The sequence below is a fragment of the Pristiophorus japonicus genome, unplaced genomic scaffold, assembly GCF_044704955.1.
Source record: "Pristiophorus japonicus isolate sPriJap1 unplaced genomic scaffold, sPriJap1.hap1 HAP1_SCAFFOLD_2130, whole genome shotgun sequence".
Taxonomy (NCBI): domain Eukaryota; kingdom Metazoa; phylum Chordata; class Chondrichthyes; family Pristiophoridae; genus Pristiophorus; species Pristiophorus japonicus.
Window position 1 is genome coordinate 1 of NW_027251833.1, and position 22,658 is coordinate 22,658.

General features: G+C 48.7%; 1 protein-coding gene across 1 annotated transcript in view; it reads right to left on the bottom strand.

Moving 5' to 3' along the window:
- Positions 1-1,605: 1,605 nt before the first annotated feature.
- Positions 1,606-22,658, bottom strand: part of LOC139245167 (anamorsin-like) — a gene marked incomplete at its 3' end in the record, with an annotated part of 29,935 nt that continues 8,882 nt past the window's right edge. Inside the window, exons 2-5 of the mRNA XM_070871120.1 lie at positions 11,756-11,905; positions 7,699-7,775; positions 6,987-7,158; positions 1,606-1,748 (exon numbers count right to left, since the gene is read on the bottom strand). Of these exons, the coding sequence (XP_070727221.1) occupies positions 1,606-1,748; positions 6,987-7,158; positions 7,699-7,775; positions 11,756-11,905 (542 nt within the window). The remainder of the gene's footprint in view (positions 1,749-6,986; positions 7,159-7,698; positions 7,776-11,755; positions 11,906-22,658) is intronic.

Below are 22,658 nucleotides of genomic sequence, written 5' to 3' on the forward strand. Positions count from 1 at the left end.
GGAGACAGAGGGGGGGGGTAGGAGACAGAGGGGGGGGGGGGGTAGGAGACAGAGGGGGGGGGGGTAGGAGACAGAGGGGGGGGGGTAGGAGACAGAGGGGGGGGGTAGGAGACAGAGGGGGGGGGTAGGAGACAGAGGGGGGGGGGGTAGGAGACAGAGGGGGGGGGTAGGAGACAGAGGGGGGGGGTAGGAGGAGGACAGAGGGGGGGGGTAGGAGACAGAGGGGGGGGGTAGGAGACAGAGGGGGGGGGTAGGAGACAGAGGGGGGGGGTAGGAGACAGAGGGGGGGGGGGTAGGAGACAGAGGGGGGGGGTAGGAGACAGAGGGGGGGGGTAGGAGACAGAGGGGGGGGTAGGAGACAGAGGGGGGGGGGTAGGAGACAGAGGGGGGGGGTAGGAGACAGAGGGGGGGGGTAGGAGACAGAGGGGGGGGTAGGAGACAGAGGGGGGGGTAGGAGACAGAGGGGGGGAGACAGAGGGTAGGAGACAGAGGGGGGGGGTAGGAGACAGAGGGGGGGTAGGAGACAGAGGGGGGGGTAGGAGACAGAGGGGGGGGTAGGAGACAGAGGGGGGGGTAGGAGACAGAGGGGGGGGTAGGAGACAGAGGGGGGGGTAGGAGACAGAGGGGGGGTAGGAGACAGAGGGGGGGGTAGGAGACAGAGGGGGGGGTAGGAGACAGAGGGGGGGGTAGGAGACAGAGGGGGGGGTAGGAGACAGAGGGGGGGGTAGGAGACAGAGGGGGGGGTAGGAGACAGAGGGGGGGGTAGGAGACAGAGGGGGGGGTAGGAGACAGAGGGGGGGGTAGGAGACAGAGGGGGGGGTAGGAGACAGAGGGGGGGGTAGGAGACAGAGGGGGGGGTAGGAGACAGAGGGGGGGTAGGAGACAGAGGGGGGGTAGGAGACAGAGGGGGGGTAGGAGACAGAGGGGGGGTAGGAGACAGAGGGGGGGGGTAGGAGACAGAGGGGGGGGTAGGAGACAGAGGGGGGGGTAGGAGACAGAGGGGGGGTAGGAGACAGAGGGGGGGGTAGGAGACAGAGGGGGGGGTAGGAGACAGAGGGGGGGGTAGGAGACAGAGGGGGGGGTAGGAGACAGAGGGGGGGGTAGGAGACAGAGGGGGGGGTAGGAGACAGAGGGGGGGGTAGGAGACAGAGGGGGGGGTAGGAGACAGAGGGGGGGGTAGGAGACAGAGGGGGGGGTAGGAGACAGAGGGGGGGGTAGGAGACAGAGGGGGGTAAGAGACAGAGGGGGGTAAGAGACAGAGGGGGGTAAGAGACAGAGGGGGGTAAGAGACAGAGGGGGGTAAGAGACAGAGGGGGGGTAAGAGACAGAGGGGGGGTAAGAGACAGAGGGGGGGTAAGAGACAGAGGGGGGGTAAGAGACAGAGGGGGGGGGGTAGGAGACAGAGGGGGGGGTAGGAGACAGAGGGGGGGGTAAGAGACAGAGGGGGGGTAAGAGACAGAGGGGGGGTAAGAGACAGAGGGGGGGTAAGAGACAGAGGGGGGGTAAGAGACAGAGGGGGGGTAAGAGACAGAGGGGGGGTAAGAGACAGAGGGGGGGTAAGAGACAGAGGGGGGGGGTAAGAGACAGAGGGGGGGGGTAGGAGACAGATGGGGGGGGGGTAGGAGACAGAGGGGGGGGGGAAAGATACCCCAGGGTTTGAGAGGGGAGACTCACCACATCGTCGTCATTCATGTCAGTGGCCGACAGGGTCCATGCCTTCTTCGTACTGGGGTCGAGCTCTGGCCTCTCTGTAACAGCAAATTACTGGTTAATGTGACCCACTCGTTGGCACTCATACCTCCCCAGCATCTGACCACCTGCAGTCACCTCACAGTAACACAGCCAGTCACAGGAGACCTCCTGCACTCGCCAGTTGCAATAACTGGGCGGGTCTACTCTCTCCCACTGCTCTCTCCCCTGCTAGGCAATATCCCCATCACCTTCAAACTATTGTAGTATCTCAGGAGAGCTGCCCACGGAGACCTGTCACTGAGCACAGGCGGCAGCAACCGTCAGTGCACTGCGCGCCCTCAGTACTGCCCCTCCGACAGTGCAGCACTCCCTCAGTACGGGCCCTCCGACAGTGCAGCACTCCCTCAGTACTGCCCCTCCGACAGTGCAGCACTCCCTCAGTACGGGCCCTCCGACAGTGCAGCACTCCCTCAGTACTGCCCCTCCGACAGTGCAGCACTCCCTCAGTACGGGCCCTCCGACAGTGCAGCACTCCCTCAGTACTGGCCCTCCGACAGTGCAGCGCTCCCTCAGCACTGCACTGGAGTGTCAGCCTAGATTTTAGTGCTCAAGTCTCTGGGGTTAATAATGCAGCTCGCACCCTCTCTCAGGATGCTCACATGCCCATGGGTGATCTCACATACCCTGCACACGACTCAATTGTATACCACGCATGTTCCGGGGAAGTGAACTAAAAACTGCTTGACCAGCGTAAAGGGCGCAGTGTGACCTGCTTCAGTGGCTGGTGTTCGGCTTCCCAATCCTAAACCACACCACAGGTGCTGTACTCTCTCTCACCCACTCTCCCCTGCCCCGTGTAACCGCGCTACATTACTCCATGGCTCCCAGGCTAGGATCTGCCCATGCGGGAGTGGGACTGGGTGTCTGAACCCCACAAGCTGTGTCTCCTGCTTCACCCAGACTTGCTGCATCGTGCCATGTGCTGGGGTTGGCCTGGGATGGGTTGGCAGTAGGGGGGGGGGCCTGATACAGCTCTGAAACCAAACACTAGTTGTGGCCCGCAGACAAACTCCCCGTCTCCTCCCATTTGCTTTCACATGTACACTGACCAGAGTGCAGGCCTCTTCAATTAGTGAGCATGGAGCAGCAGAGAATGTAAGCAGAGGTTATTCATCTCAAACTTAGCCACCACTGACAGGTGTCACTCATCCCTGCACATACCCTGTATCCTTGTCCCCCTCATTATCTGGTTTCAGAGCTGCATCAGACCCCCCGCCCCCATGAGGCGAGTGGGAGTCAGACTCGATGCTGTTTGGAACTGCTGAGTTTGGGTAACATAATGGTGGCAAAAGCAACTAAACTTCAGCTTCTTTTCAGCTCTGTCACAACAACACGTGAGCCATTGCATTAGTCTCAGACAACAAGCCTTGAGCACAACAACACAGTGTAGGGGAACCCATCAACAATCCTTCCAAAACAGGGAGCTTTACTCTATATCAAACCACCTGTACCTGCCCTGGGAGTGTTTGATGGGACAGTGTAGAGGGAGCTTTACTCTGTATCTAACCCATCCTGGAGTGGGTCTTGTGTAACGAGAGAGGATTAATTAGCAATCTGGTCGTGTGGGGTCCCTTGGGGAAGAGTGACCATAATATGGTAGAATTCTTCATTAAGATGGAGAGTGACACAGTTAATTCAGAGACTAGGGTCCTGAACTTAAAGGAAACTTCGACGGTATGAGACGTGAATTGGCTAGGATAGACTGGAGAATGATACTTAAAGGGTTGAGGGTGGATAGGAATGGCAGACATTTAAATATCAGATGGATGAACTTCAGCAATTGTACATCCCTGTGTGGCGTAAGAATAAAACAGGGAAAATGGCTCAACCGTGGCTAACAAGAGAAATTAGGCATAGTGTTAAATCCAAGGAAGAGGCAGATAAATTGGCCAGAAAAAGCAGCAAACCTGAAGACTGGATGAAATTTAGAATTCAGCAGAGAAGAACTAAGGGTTTAATAAGGAGGGGGAAAATAGAGTACGAGAGGAAACTTGCAGGGAACATAAAAACTGACTACAAAAGCTTCTATAGATATCTGAAGAGAAAAAGATTAGTGAAGACTAATGTAGGTCCCTTGCAGTCGGACTCAGGGGAGTTCATAATGGGGAACAAGGAAATGACAGACCAATTGAACAAATACTTTGGTTCTGTCTTCACTCATCAAGTCACAGGCGCTCCCTCGAACAAGGATGACTTGCTTCCACGAATTTACAGATGTTGCAATGAAGGACCCGATATTCCAGTCCTGAACTCCAATTGAGGGGGTGGAAGATGCCTGTGCGTGGGTTTTTTTAACGTGGGGTGACCGTTGCACACCAGCCACCACATGGGCTCGACAGAGCTAGGCCTTGGTCCAGTAGCAAGGATTAACCAAGACTAGCTCTGCTGCACGGACCGAGTGCGCACACACATCGCAGTGTGGGCTGACCCTTGCTGCCCTTGGGCCCTCGGCTCTTCTGGGCCCCATACCCTCATCTGTCGCATCTCCGTCACAATCTCTCGCCGCGCCTCCACCATAAACATTCACCGCATCTCGCCACAAACACTCACCGCTCATCCGCCCCGACCTTCCCACTCCTCTGTACCTGGGCCCTGCCGGTGTTCCTGCCCACGCGCCAAAATGACCTCACCCAGTCGCCGATCTCAAAATCATTGCACACTCAGAGCAGCTCGCGCTGGAGGTCGAAGTGGTATGCCGCTCCAGCTCTTTTATAGCCCGACCTGCGGAGCTGTTCTCTCGCAGGTCAGGGGGGCCATGATGTCCCAGGCCCGCCAACCTGCGAGAGAACAGCCCCGCAGGTCAGGCTATAAAAGAGCTGTCTTCACTAAGGAAGACACAAATAACCTCCCGAAAATACTAGGGGACCGAGGTCAAACGAGAATGGGGAACTGAGGGAAATCCTTATTCGTCAGGAAATAGTGTTAGGGAAATTGAAGGGACTGAAGGTCGATAAATCCCTGGGACCTGATAGTCTGCATCCCACAGCATTTAAGGAAGTGGCCCTAGAAATAGTGGATGCATTGGTGATCATTTTCCAACATTCCATGGATTCTAGATCAGTTCCTATGGATTGGCGGGTAGCTAATGTAACCCCACTTTTTAAAAAAGGAGGGAGAGAGAAAACGGGTAATTATAGGCCGGTTAGCCTGACATCGGTAGTGGGGAAAATGATGGAATCAATTATTAAAGATGTAATAGCAGCGCATTTGGAAAGCAGTGACAGCATCGGTCCAAGTCAGCATAGATTTATGAAAGGGAAATTATGCTTGACAAATCTTCTGGAATTTTTTGAGGATGTAACTAGTAGAGTGAACAAGGGAGAACCAGTGGATATAGTGTATTTGGACTTTCAAAAGGCTTTTGACAAGGTCCCACACAAGAGATTAGTGTGCTAAATTAAGGCACATGGTATTGGGGGCAATGTACTGACGTGGATAGAGAACTGGTTGGCAGACAGGAAGCAAAGAGTGGGAATAAACGGGTCCTTTTCAGACTGGCAGGCAGTGACTAGTGAGGTACCGCAAGGTTCAGTGCTGGACCACCAGCTATTTACAATATACATCAATGATTTAGACGAAGAAATTGAATGTAATATCTCCAAGTTTGCAGATGACGCTAAGCTAGATGGTGGTGAGAACTGTGAGGAGGATGCTAAGAGGCTGCAGGGTGACTTGGACAGGTTAGGTGACTTGGACAGGTTTGGTGAATGGGCAAATGCATGGCAGATGCAGTATAATGTGGATAAATGTGAGGTTATCCACTTTGGTGGCAAAAACAGGAAGGCAGATTATCTGAATGGTGACAGATTAGGAAAAGGGGAGGTGCAACGAGACCTGGGTGTCATGATACATCAGTCATTGAAAGTAGGCATGCAGGTACAGCAGGCGGTGAAGGCGGCAAATGGCATGTTGGCCTTCATAGCTAGGGGATTTGAGTATTGGAGCAGGGAGGTCTTACTGCAGTTGTACAGGGCCTTGGTGAGGCCTCACCTGGAATATTGTGTACAGTTTTGGTCTCCTAATCTGAGGAAGGACATTCTTGCTATTGAGGGAGTGCAGCGAAGGTTCACAAGACTGATTCCCGGGATGGCAGGACTGAGATATGAAGAAAGACTGGATCGACGAGGCTTATATTCACTGGAATTTAGAAGAATGAGAGGGGATCTCATAGAAACATATAAAATTCTGATGGGATGGGACAGGTTAGATCCAGGAAGAATGTTCCCAATGTTGGGGAAGTCCAGAACCAGGGGTCACAGTCTAAGGATAAGGGGTAAGCCATTTAGGACCGAGATGAGGAGAAACCTCTTCACTCAGAGTGGAAAACCTGTGGAATTCTCCACCACAGAAAGTTATTGAGGCCAGTTTGTTGGATATATTCAAAAGGAAGTTAGATGTGGCCCTTACGGCTAAAGGGATCAAGGCATATAGAGAGAAAGCAGGAATGGGATATTGAAGTTGCATGATCAGCCATGATCATATTGAATGGTGGTGCAGGCTCAAAGGGTCGAATGGCCTACTCCTGCACCTATTTTCTATGTTTCTATGCACCTGCCCTGGGAGTGTTTGATGGGACAGTGTAGAGGGAGCTTTACTCTGTATCTAACCCGTGCTGTACCTGCCCTGGGAGTGTTTGATGGGACAATGTGGAGGACGCTTTACTCTCTATCTAACCTGTGCTGTACCTGCCCTGATGCTGGTTGCCTGGATTGCCAACTGTTCCGGTACCCCACACATTGAGCAGCATACATTTAAAAAAATATACAGAATATTGTGTGGTGTGAGCACAATAAATGCTGCCTTGTGATTGACTCCCACACCCCTAGAATCAGTGAGCAGCACACATTGATTGGAGCAGCAGGTATGCCCAGAAATGTGCTACACTACGTGAGTCAGCGGCCAGCGTGACAGGGGAAGCCATTCTTTTCAAACAGTTGGAACTTGGGTTTTCATTGATTCTTGAGGTGTGGGTCAGTCAGAGAGCAGCAATAGTGAAATGCTGAGGTGGGACAGGAGCAGACGGAGGCAGGTTCCCTCGCTGAGGGGCATTCGAGAACCAGCTGGGCTTTTACTGCAATGTGACAGCCCACACTTTAGCAGCCTTTCCAAACCCGGCCCAGAGGCTGGCGCAGCAGGACCCGCAGAGATTACCAGTCGCGGCCCATAACCAACACACCATCACCCTGAGCCACTGCACAGTGACAGCTGCCTTCAGGTGGCTCACCAACACTCACCCGCTGCGGCTTTCGGTTTCCTAACCAAGGACAGGTTCAGTTGAGTGGAGGATCCAACTTCGAAGTTTGGTTTCTTGGCCTTTACCCTCACTTTGGCCAAGTTGGTACCCAGGTACCCGACGGACTGCTTTATGGAACTCAGCTGTTCAGGACTCAGAGATTCATTCCGCATCTGAGAAACAGAATCACTGGCTTCAGTAATTGGTCAGTGTGCGAAGAGGAGCCGCTACAACCCAAAGTAAATCAACTTATCTCCAGGCTCACTGGGCACACACCACCCAAACGGACAAACTCGGTGCTCCTGCTAGGGTACAGGGGATGCTGCAGGAATAGACAGGTCTAAGGTGCTGACCCAGCTGGGCAGTGTGTGGGTGTGGTTCCCCCTGTCGCCACTCAGCATCCCCCTCCCCTCCCCATCTCCCCCCCCCCTCCGTTCCCCCCCAACTCCCCCCACCTCCATTCCCCCCCGCATCTGTTCCCCCACATCCATCCCCTTCGCCCCCGACATCCACCCCCCCCCCGCATTTCCCCCCACCTCCTTTCCCCCCCCCCACCCCGCATCTCCCCCCTCCTTCGTATTTCCACCTCCGTCCCTCCCACCTCAGACCCCCGCTCAGCATGTCCCCTCCCCCAGCACAACACCTCCCCCTTCCACCCCCATATTCCCCAAGCCCCCTCCCTCCCTCCCATGGGGTACCAGGGTGAGCCCTACCTTGCAGATGTCGGTGAAGCCGGTGAGTTTGAGGACGGAGGCGAGCTGGGAAGCAGTCTTCAGTTTTTTGTAATCACCTAATGCAGACAGGAGAGTGCAGCAGTCAGAGCCTGACACTGCCCCAGGGTAATATCACCGCATCAAGTAGCCAGTGAAGGCTTTGGGCTTTTACTACACTTGCTGATTGAAGCAGGTAGGTTGAGGGAGATCACAGACGTCGTCAGCAGGACATCTCCCCCCTCAGCGTTAGCCAGCGACACCGGCATGTGTGGGGACCTGGCCAGGTGTGGCCATGGGGTCTCCCACGGTCAAATAGCCCATCGATACCAGCTCGTACGTCACCAGCTTCAGGGGAGACGGGACGGAGGAAGTTGCGCCCCAGTGATGTCTCCACATCGATCATTCTGTGGCACACAATCGACAGCCTGGGCTAATAGTTAGCACTGCCAGAGCGAGTGAGGAAGCAGCAGAGCAAAGCTCCCTCTGCTCAGCTTGAAGGATTGTGAATGCCAACGTCTCGGCAACATTCGCCAACTGCATCAGAACATAAGAAATAGGAGTCGGCCATATGCCCCTCGAGCCTGCTCCGCCATTCAATAAGATCATGGCTGATCCGATCATGGACTCAGCTCCACTTCCCTGCCCTGCCCGCTCCCTATAACCTTTACTCCCTTATCGCTCAAAAATCTGTCTATCTCCGCCTTAAATATATTCAATGACCCAGCCTCCACAGCTCTCTGGGGCAGAGAATTCCACAGATTTACAACGCTCCGAGAAGATTTCCTCCTCATCTCAGTATTAAATGGGTGGCCCCTTATTCTGAGACTATGTCCCCTAGTTTTAGTTTCCCCTATGAGTGGACATATTCTCTCTGCATCCACCTTGTCGAGCCCCCTCATTATCTTATTTGTTTCAATAAGATCACCTCTCATTCTTCTGAACTCCAATGTGTATAGGCCCAACCTCCTCAACCTATCTTCATAAGTCAACCCCCTCATCTCTGGAATCAACCCAGTGAACCTTCTCTGAACTGCCTCCAATGCAAGTATATCCTTCCTTAAATACGCAGACTAAAACTGTACGCAGTACTCTAGGTGTGGCCTCACCAATACCCTGTATAGTTGTAGCAGGACTTCCCTGCTTTTATACTCTATCCCCCCTTGCAATAAAGGCCAACATTCCATTTGCCTTTCTGATCACTTGCTGTACCTGCATATTAACTTCTTGTGTTTCATGCACAAGGACCCCAAGGTCCCTCTGTACTGCAGCATTTTGCAATTTTTCTCCATTTGCTTTTTTATTTTTTCTGCCAAAATGGATAACCTCACTTACCCATGTTATGCTCCATCTGCCAAATTTTTGCCCACTCACTCAGCCTGTCTATATCCCTTTGCAGATTTTTTGTGTCCTCCTCACAATTTGCTTTCCCACCCATCTTTGTATCATCAGCAAACTTGGCTACATTACACTCGGTCCCTTCATCCAAGTCATTAATATAGATTGTAAATAGTTGAGGACCCAGCACTGATCCCTGCGGCACCCCACGAGTCACTGTTTGCCAACCGGAAAATGTCCCATTTATCCCGACTCTCTGTTTTTAGTTAATTAGCCAATCCATGCTAATATATTACCCCTATCCCGTGAACGTTTATCTTGTGCAGTAACCTTTTATATGGCACCTTATTGAATGCCTTCTGGAAATCCAAATACACCACATCCATTGGTTCCCCCTTATCCACCCTGCTCGTTACATCCTCAAAGAACTCCAGCAAATTTGTCAAACATGATTTCCCTTTCATAAAACCATGCTGACTCTGCTTGATTGAATCATGCTTTTCCAAATGTCCCACTACTGCTTCCTTCATAATGGACTCCAGCATTTTCCCAATGACAGATGTTAGGCTAACTGGTCTATAGTTTCCTGCTTTCTGTCTGTCTCCTTTTTTAAATAAGGGTATTACATTTGCGATTTTCCAATCCGCTGGGACCACCCCAGAATCCAGAGAATTTTGGTAGATTACAACCAATACATCCACTGTCTCTGCAGCCACTTCTCTTAAGACCCGAGGATGCAGGCCATCAGGTCAGGTCTGCCTTTCGTCCCATTATTTTACCGAGTACTACTTCTTTCAAGATAGCCCCTTGATTATCCAATGTTGGGATGTTTTTATTGTCTTCTACCGCGAAGACCGATACAAAATATTTGTTCAACATCTCTGCCATTTCCCTGTTCTCTATTATTAATTCCCCAGTCTCGTCCTCTAAGGGACCAACATTTATTTTAGCCTCTTTTCCTTTTTATATACCTCTAGAAACTCTTACTACTGTTTTTATATTTCTTGCTAGTTTACTTTCATAAACTATCTTCCCTCTATTATTTTATTTTAGTCGTTCTTTGCTGGCTTTTAAAAGTTTCCCAATCCTCTGGACTCACTAGTCTTGGCCACATTGTATGCCCTTGTTTTCAATTTGATACCATCCCTTATTTCCTTAGTTAGCCACGGATGGTTATCCCTTCTCTTACAGTCTTTCCTTCTCATTGGGATATATTTTTGTTGAGAGTTATGAAATATCTCCTTAAATGTCTGCCACTGCTCATCAACCGTCTTACACTTTAATCTATTTTCCCAATCCACATCAGCTGATGTCGCCATGTCCTATACCTCTTCAAAGCCTCGCAGTGAGATTGCCAAATGCAGGCTGACTTATGGGCACAATTGCACTCACTCCCAGTAGACTGGCACCAACACCGAGGGACAGCCCACATGAAGGGCATCAGAGGCTCCTTGACCAGTGTTTGCGATCCAGGTGCTCGGCGTTGAGGTGCAGAACACAAGGGACAATTTCTCTCCGAGACACATGGTTGTTACAGAGGGGTCAGTCCTCAGAACAGACAGGCCGCAGCTTAATACCAGTGCTTCAGATATGTCGTCTTTTTCTTCAACTGAGGATTTCCGCTCCATCATGGTTGACAGGGCCCTCAACTGTATCCGTCTCATTTTCCACACTTCTGCTCTTACCCCATCCTCTTCTTCCTAGAACCAGGATAGCGTTCCCCTTGTCCTCACCTTCCACTCCACCAGCCTTCACATTCAATGCATCAACCTCCGCCATCACCAAACACATCTTCCCCTCCCCTGCCCTTTCAGCATTCCTTGCAATACCCTGGTCCATTCCTCAATGCCCCCAGCAGCCCCTCCCCTTCCCACGGTACCATCCTGTACAAGCGCAGGAGATGCAACACCTGCCCTTTAAACCTGCTCCCTTCCCACTGTCCAGGGCCCCAAACATCCTTCCAGGTGAGACAGCGATTTACTTGTACTTCTTTCAATGTTGCACACTGTATTCGTTGCTCACCACATTGGGGAGACCAGTTGCAGATTGGGTGATTGTTTTATTGAACATCTCTGTTCAGTCCGTAGGCTCGAGGGGCTGTATGGCCTTCTCCTATTTCCTCTGATCCCGGGTTTCTGGTCGCCTGTCACTTTAATTCTCCGACCCACTCCCACTCCGCCCTCGGCCTCCTGCACTGTTCCAATGAAGCTCGACGCAAGTTCGAGGAACATCACCTCACTTTACAGCCTCCCGGACTGAACTGCGAGAGTTCAGCAATTTCTGACCATAAGCACTGCTCCCAGCCAATGATTCAGCTGGTGTCATTGACAGCTCTGTACACCGAGCTATTGTTTCTTTACTTGTTCCATTACCTCTCTCTTTTGTCATTTATTCACTCCTGTCTTCCACCCTATCACAGGCCCTCCCTTTTGTTCTTTCCTCCCCCGCCCCACCCTCCTTTACTGCCTCTGTGCTTGCTTAAAAACTGTTCAATCTGTAACTTTTCCCAGTTCTGACGAAAGATCTGAAATGTTAACTCTGTTTCTCTCCACAGATTGTGCCTAACCTGCTGAGCATTTCCAGCATCTTCTGTACTTATTCCATCATCTCAATATAATTCACATTTTTATCATCTATGTTTGGCCTTGGTCCCTTTCCATTGAAAGAAACAATGCAACTGAATTTCCCAGCAAAAGCCCAGAGTGGAATGTCACCTACTCACCTGATACACACACGAGTTCCGTGAAGTAAAACCTTCCTCCAGGTTTCAGGATTCGAGCTATTTCCACAAAGACCTCAAAGGTGTGCACGATGGCAGAGTTCGGCACAACGCCCGAGAGCACGACATCAAAGCTGGACTCCCTGTGAGCAGCTGGAATCAGAGGGAGCAGGGATTGAAATTCAGCACGGCCAGAGCATGCCTGCACTGACTCACTGGGAGCACTGACACTGGCCAGTCGACAGGCCACACTCTGCAACAATCACAGCACAGTGACACAGTTTGTTTATTCACAGATACCAGATTTAGGACAGAGAGCAACAGAAATTCTTTTCACACGACCAGAGTGAGAGACCACGTCAACATTTAAGGTGGCTGAAGGAAAGGAGGATGAAGCGATGTGGATGGACACATGGGATAAGGACACTGCTTGTGCAGAGGGTAAACCCCAGCACGGACTGGTTCAGCTGAACGGCCTGTTCCTGTGCTCTCATTCCTATTGGAGGATCAGACTGGGGAATGAATAATGGGGAACAAGGAAATGGCAGAGACGTTGAACAAATATTTTGTATCGGTCTCCACTGTAAATTACACTAAAAACATCCCAATAGTGGATAATCAAGGGGCTATAGGGAGGGAGGAACTTAATACAATCACTATCACTAAAGAAGTAGTACTCGGTAAAATAATGGGACTAAAGGTGGACAAGTCCCCTGGACCTGATGCCTTACATCCTCAGGTCCTAAAAGAAATGGCTGCAGAGACAGTGGATGCATTGGTTGTAATCGACCAAAATTCCCTGGATTCTGGGGAGGTCCCAGCGGATTGGAAAACTGCAAATGTAACGCCCCTATTTAAAAAAGGAGGCAGACAGAAAGCAGGAAACTATAGACCAGTTAGCCTAACATCTGTCATTGGGAAAATGCTGGAGTCCATTATTAAGGAAGCAGTAGCAGGACATTTGGAAAAGCATAATTCGGCCAGGCAGAGTCAGCATGGTTTCATGAAAGGGAAATCATGTTTGACAAATTTGCTGGAGTTCTTTGAGGATGTAACGAGCAGGATGGATAAGGGGAACCAGTGGATGTAGTGTATTTGGATTTCCAGAACATGTTCGATAAGGTGCCACATAAAAGGTTACTGCACAAGATAAAAGCTCACTGGGTTGGGGGTAATATATTAGCATGGATAGAGGATTGGCTAACTAAGAAAACAGAGAGTCGGGATAAATGGGTCATTTTCCGGTTGGCAAACAGTAACTAGTGGGGTGTCGCAGGGATCGGTGCTGGGTCCTCAACTGTTTACAATCTATATTAATGACTTGGATGAAGGGACTGAGTGTAATGTAGACAAGTTTGCTGATGATACAAAGATAGGTGGGACAGCAAATTGTGAGGAGGGCATAAAAAATCTACAAAGGGATATAGGCAGGCTAAGTGAGTGGGCAAACATTTGGCAGATGGAGTATAATGTGGGAAAATGTGAGGTTATCCACTTTGGCAGAAATAATAGAAAAGCAAATGATAATTTAAATGGAGAAAAATTGCAAAGTGCTGCAGTAGAGAGAGACCTGGGGGTCCTTGTGCATGAATCACAAAACATTAGTATGCAGGTACAGCAAGTGATCAGGAAGGCAAATGGAATGTTGCCCTTTATTGCAAGGGGGATAGAATATAAAAGCAGGGAAGTCCTGCTACAACTGTACAGGGTATTGGTGAGGCCACACCTAGAGTACTGCATACAGTTTTGGTCTCTATGTTTAAGGAAGGATATATTTGCATTGGAGGCAGTTCAGAGAAGGTTCACAAGGTTGATTCCAGAGATGAGGGGGCTGACTTATGAAGATAGGTTGAGTAAATTGGGCCGATACACATTGGAGTTCAGAAGAATGAGAGGTGATCTTATTGAAACTTACAAGATAATGAGGGGGCGCGACCAGGTGGATGCAGAGATGATATTTCCACTCGTAGAGGAAACTAAAACTAGGGGACATAGTCTCAGAATAAGGGGCCGCCCATTTAATACTGAGATGAGGAGAAATTTCTTCTCTCAGAGGGTTATAAATCTGTGGACTTCTCCGTCCCAGAGAGCTGTGGAGGCTGGGTCATTGAATATATTTAAGGCGGGGATAGACAGATTTTTGAGCGATAAGGGAGTAAAGGGTTATGGGGAGTGGGCAGGGAAGTGGAGCTGAGTCCATGATCAGATCAGCCATGAGCTTATTGAATGGCGGAGCAGGCTCGAGGAGCCAAATGGCCTGCCCCTATTTCTTATGTTCTTAACTTACAGCTACAACACCTCACTTGCTATTCCACCAGCAGTTGCCCTGTGCAGCAATCAGCACCGGACGTGAGCTGGCCACAAGCTGCGGGGAAATGCCCTGGATACGAGTTAAAGGGTTGCAGGGGAGGTAGCTCCATGAGGTTATCACAGGAGGAGCTGAGCTGTTCAGTCCAGGAAGATCCCAGGACCCCATTCCTGGTTTGTGCAATTACCTGATTTCAGCTACAGCGATAGGGACACTATCATTACTCTCAGCTCCTCGGAGTTGGGGGAAGGGTTGATGGTCATTGGCCGAGCAATGAGTTGGAGACTGATGGTCATTGGCCCACTGCTGTGCATGGAGCTGAAAGCCCTTTGTAATCTTGTCTGGATGTTGGAAGTTTGAAGAAAGTATGAATAATTTGAGTATGTATGTTTCAATTTAAGATTGTGTACCCAGAATCGAATTCCATTTTAAGTTCGAGACTCAGGTGCATATTTATTTTGACTATGATTTACAGAGCTATGAAATGCACAAAGGACAGTTTGTCTTACAAAGGATAAGCTTCAGCCTTGAAGTTACAGTTGCCATGATGCCTGTAAAGAAGTGAAATTGAACATTTACAAAGCCCGAGTTTTTGACAGTAAGAAGCAATCAGTAATTGTAAATTGGGTTGAAAAGAAAAAATAAATGAGTATGAAGAAATAAAGAAAGGAGAAAGGGAAAGATTCTGTCCCTTTTCGACTCTCAGTGCAGCGTCCCTTTAAACAAAGCCTGTGTGAATGGGAATGTTTGCAAGCTCCAAGCTTTTCCTCGTGTAGAACGTATGATTTTTGTTCAAATGTAACAGCTAATCTTTCTCCAGTTATATTCAGTATTTTTAGTCATTTGGAAAGGCCTCTAAGAGAGAAGAAAGAAATATGACGTAACTTACTGTGATACGTTTTACCTGCTCTGTATTGTGTTTAGTTACGCTGATACAATTGGTCGCAGTTACATTGGAATTATTGAAGTTAACTGACCTATTAAATTGAAAAAAAATGGCTTACATTGTGATCACAGTGAAATTCTGGTTATTTTAAATTATTCCAGATATTGGACAGGGGGCATAGTTTAAGAATAAGGGGTCGCCCATTTAAAACTGAGATGAGGAGGAATTTCTTCTCTCAGAGGGTTGTAAATGTGAGAAATTCTCTGTCACAGAGAGCTGTGGAGGCTGGGTCATTGAATATATTTAAGGGGGAGATAGATTTTTGAATGATGGGGGAGTCGAGGGTTATGGGAGCGGGCGGGGATGTGGAGTTGAGGCCAAGATCTCATTGAATGGAGGAGCAGGCTCAAGGGACCAGATGGCCAACTCCTGATCCTCTATGTTCTTATGACAATAAAGTTTCCCAGGGCTCATGAATGAGATATGAATAGTAATTATGGGATGCCGATAGAAACAGGAAATGTTTCATTACATCACTAAATGGGAATTTTTCTAAAATCATTTTCGTAGGTGATCGGTAGCATAAATCACCTGGGTGTAATCTGGTATTAATGTACATTCCAGTGAAGTCAGGAAAGTGAAGTTGAGAATAGTAAATTAATAGCTTTCTCTTGGAGACATGTGTGTCCTTGCCTATAATTAACTTTTGAAGAAAACGGATTTTGATAGACTGGCCACTACCCAAGACATGGGGACCATGCAATGGGATGCAGTGGAAGATGAGCAAAGATCTCCAGACAATCTTTTGATAAGATCACCTGAAAGCCTGAAAATGGCTTGGATCAGATGTCACATGTGGCAGTTATGATCTGTTACATATGAAGCAATTAGCATGCAGAAATGCATGGTGAATTTGCACTGAAGAACAAGTCTCAGACATGCTCAGTTAGTTGACAACAGCAAGACATGAAATGGTTAATGTGGCTCAGGAGAGTGAGACAACTTTTAAAGCATTGACACATACTCCATCGAGAAACTATCATGAGAGAGTTAAACACACTGGTACCTGCTGGAGGGATTGAAATTGAAGCTGAAGAGGAGAGTTACATGGAATGTGGATTGGGACAATTGAGGCAGGGGAAAACTACATTTAGCAAGAATTATCCACAAGATGGATATGAGCAAGAGAGATCTGGAGACTCTTTTAAGTCTATGACTTGTTGATTTAGATGTTAAACTGTAATGTCACTTGAAATGATTGTAAGACCGAATTTAACTGTGACTGTAATAATTGTATTTTGTACCAGAGCATGGGAAAAGCCAGTACGGATCCAGTACCTGGTGGTTTTGGTAGTGCTTCCTGTGTCTATCATGCTTTACAGGTCTAACAGGATCTGTCCCATTAATAGCCCCAGTTTCTGCCTCACACATCTATCCACAACCATCAATCATCATGTACTACTCAATATCAAAACCTATGCTCAAGTGAAACAGACAGCAAATGAGGTACTGAAGTAGGAGCTGCATAATTATGTGGTATAAACATTCCTCTCTTGTCTGAGGGTTTCAGTGAGCTGGTGATGTGACTGAACCCCTCCCTAAAGCAGTTTTATGTTTTGGAGCAAGACAACTCGAGAATAGATATTGAAATTGACAGCATAAGGGACGACTTACTGGTGGTATATTGGGCTTAATATATCAGTACACCCGTATTAATTCACACGTTCTGGCAGTTCTCCAACTTGTTATGATAGTGTACTTGATATATGTAAACTGTGTAGACAGACTTTCATGCGTGTACTCATGTCTATGACTAACCAATTCTAACAAATTCATTGAGCACACGGAAAGGAAATCAGAGAGGCAATGTAGAGGAGAGCCCAGGTGGGGTGAGATCAGGACGATGGAAGGGACTGAGGATACGCCAGGTGGGGCAGAATCACAACAGCAGAACAGGGACTTGAATTAAGGGGTCAGAGGGTGCACAGGACTAGACTGTAGGAAAGGGGGAAATCGTCATTTCTGATTCTCCCGACTAACTAACGCCCAAGTTGAGAAAGCATAATCAAATTAGGGGACCACGAGTGGTGGGAAGTAGCTTGTAATGCCAGCCAGTATCCCTGGCCACGAATTATATCAGCGGGCCTAGTGATTGCCCAGTGTCTGGTCGAACTAGTCCTCACTGTAATGTCTTGCTATTTGAAACAGCTGAGCCTCCAATTGAACCATGGAACTAACAATTTAGACCTGGCACATGTATGCAAAATTAAAATGAGTAGTCAAGGTGGGGAGTATGTCAGAAATTAGGGGTATCCAAAATGTTATGGATATGCGAACGAAATTGTGACGTGAATAAGACTGTTTAGATGATTGTGTCAGAACTCGAGACAAACTTCAGACCAGTATTAGAATAGCTGGATAGATATTTAGATTTTGCTTACATTTTTGGCTCCCTGCGGATGTTTAAAAAAAATTAATTCGTTCCTGGGATGTGGGCTACGCTGGCAAGGCCGGCATTTATTGCCCATCCCTAATTGCCCCTTGAGAAGGTGGTGGTGAGCTGCCTTCTTGAACCGTTGCAGTCGTGTGGTGAAGGTGCTCCCACAGTGCTGTTAGGGAGGGAGTTCCAGGATTGTGACCCAGCGACGATGAAGGAACAGCCGATCTATTTCCAAGTCAGGATGGTGTGTGACTTGGAGGGGAACGTGGAGGTGGTGGTGTTCCCATGCGCCTGCTGCCCTTGTCCTATGTGCTGGAGGTCGCGGGTTTGGGAGGTGCCGCCGAAGAAGCCTTGGCGAGTTGCTGCAGTGCATCTTGTAGATGGTACACACTGCAGCCACGGTGCGCCGGTGGTGGAGGGAGTGAATGTTGAAGGTGGTGGATGGGGAGCCGATCAAGCGGGCTGCTTTGTCCTGGATGGTGTCGAGCTTCTTGAGTGTTGTTGGAGCTGCACTCATCCAGGCAAGTGGAGAGTATTCCATCACACTCCTGACTTGTGGAAAGGCTTTGAGGAGTCAGGAGGTGAGACACTCGCCACAGAATACCCAGCCTGTGACCCGCTCTTTTAGCCACAGTATTTATATGGCTGATCCAGTTACGTTTCTGGTCAATGATGACCCCCAGGATGTTGATGGTGGGAATTCGGCGATGGTAATGCCGTTGAATGTCAAGGGGCAGTGGTTAGACTCTCGCTTGTTGGAGATGGTCATTGCCTGGCCCTTGTGTGGTGCGAATGTTATTTGTCACTTATCAGCCCAAGCCTGAATGTTGTCCAGATCTTGTTGCATATGGTCAGAAGTCAGAAAGGATAAGGGGTAAGCCATTTAGGACCGAGATGAGGAGAAACTTCTTCACCCAGAGTGGTGAACCTGTGGAATTCTCTACCACAGAAAGTTGTTGAAGCCAATTCACTAAATATATTTAAAAAGGAGTTAGATGAAGTCCTTACTACTAGGGGGATCAAGGGGTATGGCGAGAAAGCAGGAATGGGGTACTGAAGTTGCATGTTCAGCCATGAACTCATTGAATGGCGGTGCAGGCTAGAAGGGCCGAATGGCCTACTCCTGCACCTATTTTCTATGTTTCTATGTTTCATTATCTGAGGAGTTGTGAATGTCATCAGCGAACATCCCTACTCCTGACCTTATGATGGAGGGAAGGTCATTGATGGAGCAGCTGAAGATGGTTGGACCTCAGACACTTCCCCGAGGAACTCCTGCAGCGATGTCCTGGGGCTGTGATGATTAACCTCCAACTACCACAACCATCCTCCTTTGTGCTAGATATGACTCCATCCAGTGGGGAGTTTTCCCTGATTCCCATTGACTTCAGTTTTACTAGGGCTCCTTGATGCCACACTCTGTCAAATGCTGCCTTAATGACAAGGGCAGTCACTCTCACCTCACCTCTGGAATTCAGCTCCTTTGTCCGTGTTTGGACCAAGGCTGTAAAAGGTCTGGAGCCGAGTGGTCCTGGCGGAACCAAACTGGGCATCGGTGAGCAGGTTAATGACACCTTCCATCACTTTGCTGACGATTGAGAGTAGACTGATGGGGCGGTAATCGGGCGGATTGAATTTTTCCTGCTTTTTGTGGACAATTTTCCCACATTGTCGGGTAGATGCCAGTGTTGTAGCTGGACTGTACTCATCGTGGGCCACCCCGAGCTGCGAGAGGTCACCACCGCAGGTCCGGCGTATTAGCTGGAGCCACTGCAGCTTCCAGCGCGAGCGGGCACAAAAGTGCGATGGCTTCGAGGTGGGCGACGTCATTAGGACCCAGGTCGCTGTTTGGAGCGTGAGCAGGAGCATTGGCGGGGCCCTGGTACAGCGGAGGAATGGCGAGCGATCGTGGCGGAGGATTGCGGCGGAGGAGCGGTGAGGGATCGTGGCAGAGGAGCGGCGAATGAGGGTACGGGGCCCAGAAGAGCTGAAGGCCCAGGGGCAGCACGGGCCTGCGATGCGTGTGCTCCAGTCGTCCTGGTTCACCCTTGCCACTGGACCAAGACCTAGCTCTGTCAAGCCCGTGTGGTGGCTGATGTGCAACAGTCACCCCACGTTAAAAAAATCCACACACTGGCATCTTCCACCCCCTCAAATGGAGTTCAGGACTGGAACATCGGGTCCTTCAGTGAAACATCTGTGAACTCGTGGAAGCAAGTCATCCTCGTTCAAGGGAGCGTCTACAATGAGCTGTACTGGAACAGCTTGGCTAGAGGCGTGGCTAGTTCTGGAGCATTCTGTGTTATAGCACTCTGCACTATGACTGTTATATATACGTCCTAGTTTCTCGGCTAGCCATCTGTTTGTGTGCTAGGAAGGTTATTTAATGTATCTTTAATTTGACCACCGAAGGCCCAATGCCCATGTTTCTTCCATTACGACTAACAACTATATTATAATGCTAAGTTAGGATTTTGACTTTGTTTAACAAAACTGCTTTAAAATGCGTAAGTTAACCAGTGTATGAGAATAGAATACAGGATATCTTTGAGAATTTAATGATTCAGTCCATGGTACAATAGTTTGATAATGGAATGAGTTACTTAGTTTTGCATAGCAAAAGCTACTTGAACAGCATAGAAACAAAGAAAATAGGTGCAGGAGTAGGCCATTCAGCCCTTCGAGCCTGCTAAGCCATTCAATAAGATCATGGCTAATATTCCCTCAGTACCCCTTTCATGCTTTCTCTCCATACCCCTTGATCCCCTTAGCCGTAAGGGCCATATCTAACTCTCTCTTGAATATATCCAATGAACTGACATCAACAACTCTCTGCGGCAGGGAATTCCATAGGTTAATAACTCTGAGTGAAGAAGTTTCTCCTCATCTCAGTCCTAAACGGCCTACCACTTATCCTAAGACTATGTCCCCTGGTTCTGGACTTCCCCAACATCGGGAACATTCTTCCCGCATCGAATCTGTCCAGTCCTGTCAGAATCTTGTACGTTTCTACGAGATCCCCTCTCATCCTTCTAAACTCCAGTGAATACAGGCCCAGTTGATCCAGTCTTTCTTCATATGTCAGTCCAGCCATCCCTGAAATCAGTCTGGTGAACCTTCGCTGCACTCCCTCAATAGCAAAAATGTCCTTCCTCAGATTAGGAGACCAAAACTGAACACAATATTCCAGGTGAGGCCTCACTAAGGCCCTGTACAACTGCAGCAAGACCTCCCTGCTCCTATACTCAAATCCCCTAGCTACGAAGGCCAACATGACATTTGCCTTCTTCACCGCCTGCTGTGCCTGCATGCCAACTTTCAATAACTGATGTATCATGACACCCGGGTCCTGTTGCACCTCCCCTTTTCCTAATCTGTCACCATTCAGATAATAATCTGCCTTCGTGTTTAACCTCACATTTATCCACATTACACTGCATCTGCCATGCATTTGCCCATTCACCTAACCTGTCCAAGTCACCCTGCAGCCTCTTAGCATCCTCCTCGCAGCTCACACCGCCACCCAGTTCAGTGTCATCCGCAAACTTGGAGATATTACACTCAATTCCTTCATCTAAATCATTAATGTATATTGTAAAGAGCTGGGGTCCCAGCATTGAGCCCTGCGGCACTCCACTAGTCACTGCCTACCATTCTGAAAAGGACCCGCTTATCCCGACTCTCTGCTTCCTGTCTGCCAACCAGTTCTCTATCCACGTCAGTACATTACCCCCAATACCATGCGCTTTGATTTTGCACACCAATCTCTTGTGCGGGACCTTGTCAAAAGCCTTTTGAAAGTCCAAATACTGGTTCTCCCTTGTCCACTCTGCTAGTTACATCCTCAAAAAATTCCAGAATATTCGTCAAGCATGATCTCCCTTTCATAAATCCATGCTGACTTGGTCCGATCCTGTCTGCTTTCCAAATGCGCTGCTATTTCATCCTTAATGATTGATTCCAACATTTTCCCCACTACTGATGTCAGGCTAACCAGTCTATAATTACCCGTTTTCTATCTCCCTCCTTTTTTAAAAAGTGGTGTTACATTAGCTACCCTCCAGTCCATAGGAACTGATCCAGAGTCGATGGAAAATGATCACCAATGCATCCACTATTTCTAGCGCCACTTCCTTAAGTACTCTGGCAGACTATCAGGCCTCGGGGATTTATCGGCCTTCAATCCCATCAATTTCCCTAACACAATTTCCCGCCTAATAAGGCTATCCTTCAGTTCCTCCTCACTAGACCCACTGTCCCTTAGTACATTCGGAAGGTTATTTGTGTCTTCCTTTGTGAAGACAGAACCGAAGTATTGGTTCAATTGGTCTGCCATTTCTTTGTTCCCCATTATAAATCCACCTGAATCTGACTGCAAGGGACCTACGTTTGTCTTCACTAATCTTTTCCTCTTCACACATTTATAGAAGCTTTTGCAGTCCGTTTTTATGTTCCCTGCAAGCTTCCTCTCGTACTCTATTTTCCCCCTCTTAATTAAACCCTTAGTCCTCTTCTGTTGAATTCTAAATTTCTCCCAGTCCTCAGGTTTGTTGCTTTTTCTAGCCAACTTATATGCCTCTTCCTTGGCTTTAATACTATCCTTAATTTCCCTTGTTAGCCATGGTTGAGCCACCTTCCCAGTTTTATTTTTACTCCAGACAGGGATGTACAATTGCTGAAGTTCATCCATGTGATCTTTAAATGTTTGCCATTGCTTATCCACCGTCAGCCCTTTAAGTATCATTTGCCAGTCTATTCTAGCCAATTCACGCCTCATATCGTCGAAGTTACCTTTCCTTAAGTTCAGGACCCTAGTTTCTGAATTAACTGTGTCACTCTCCATCTTAATAAAGAATTCTACCATATTATGGTCACTCTTCCCCAAGGATACCAGTTTGGTTAGCCCAATCAATATGTAGATTAAAGTCACCCATGATAACTGCTGTACCTTTATTGCACACATCCCTAATTTCTTGTTTGATGCTATCCCTAACCTCACTACTACTGTTTGGTGGTCTATACACAACTCTCACCAGCGTTTTCTGCCCTTTGGAATTCCGCAGCTCCACCCATACCAATTCCACATCGTCCAGGCTAATGTCCCTCCTTACTATTGCATTAATTTCCTCTATAACCAGCAACGCCACCCCGCCTCCTTTTCCTCTCTGTCTATCTTTCCTAAATGTTGAATACCCCTGGATATTGAGTTCCCAACCTTGGTCACCCTGGAGCCATGTCTCCGTGATGCCAATTACATCATATCCGTTAACTG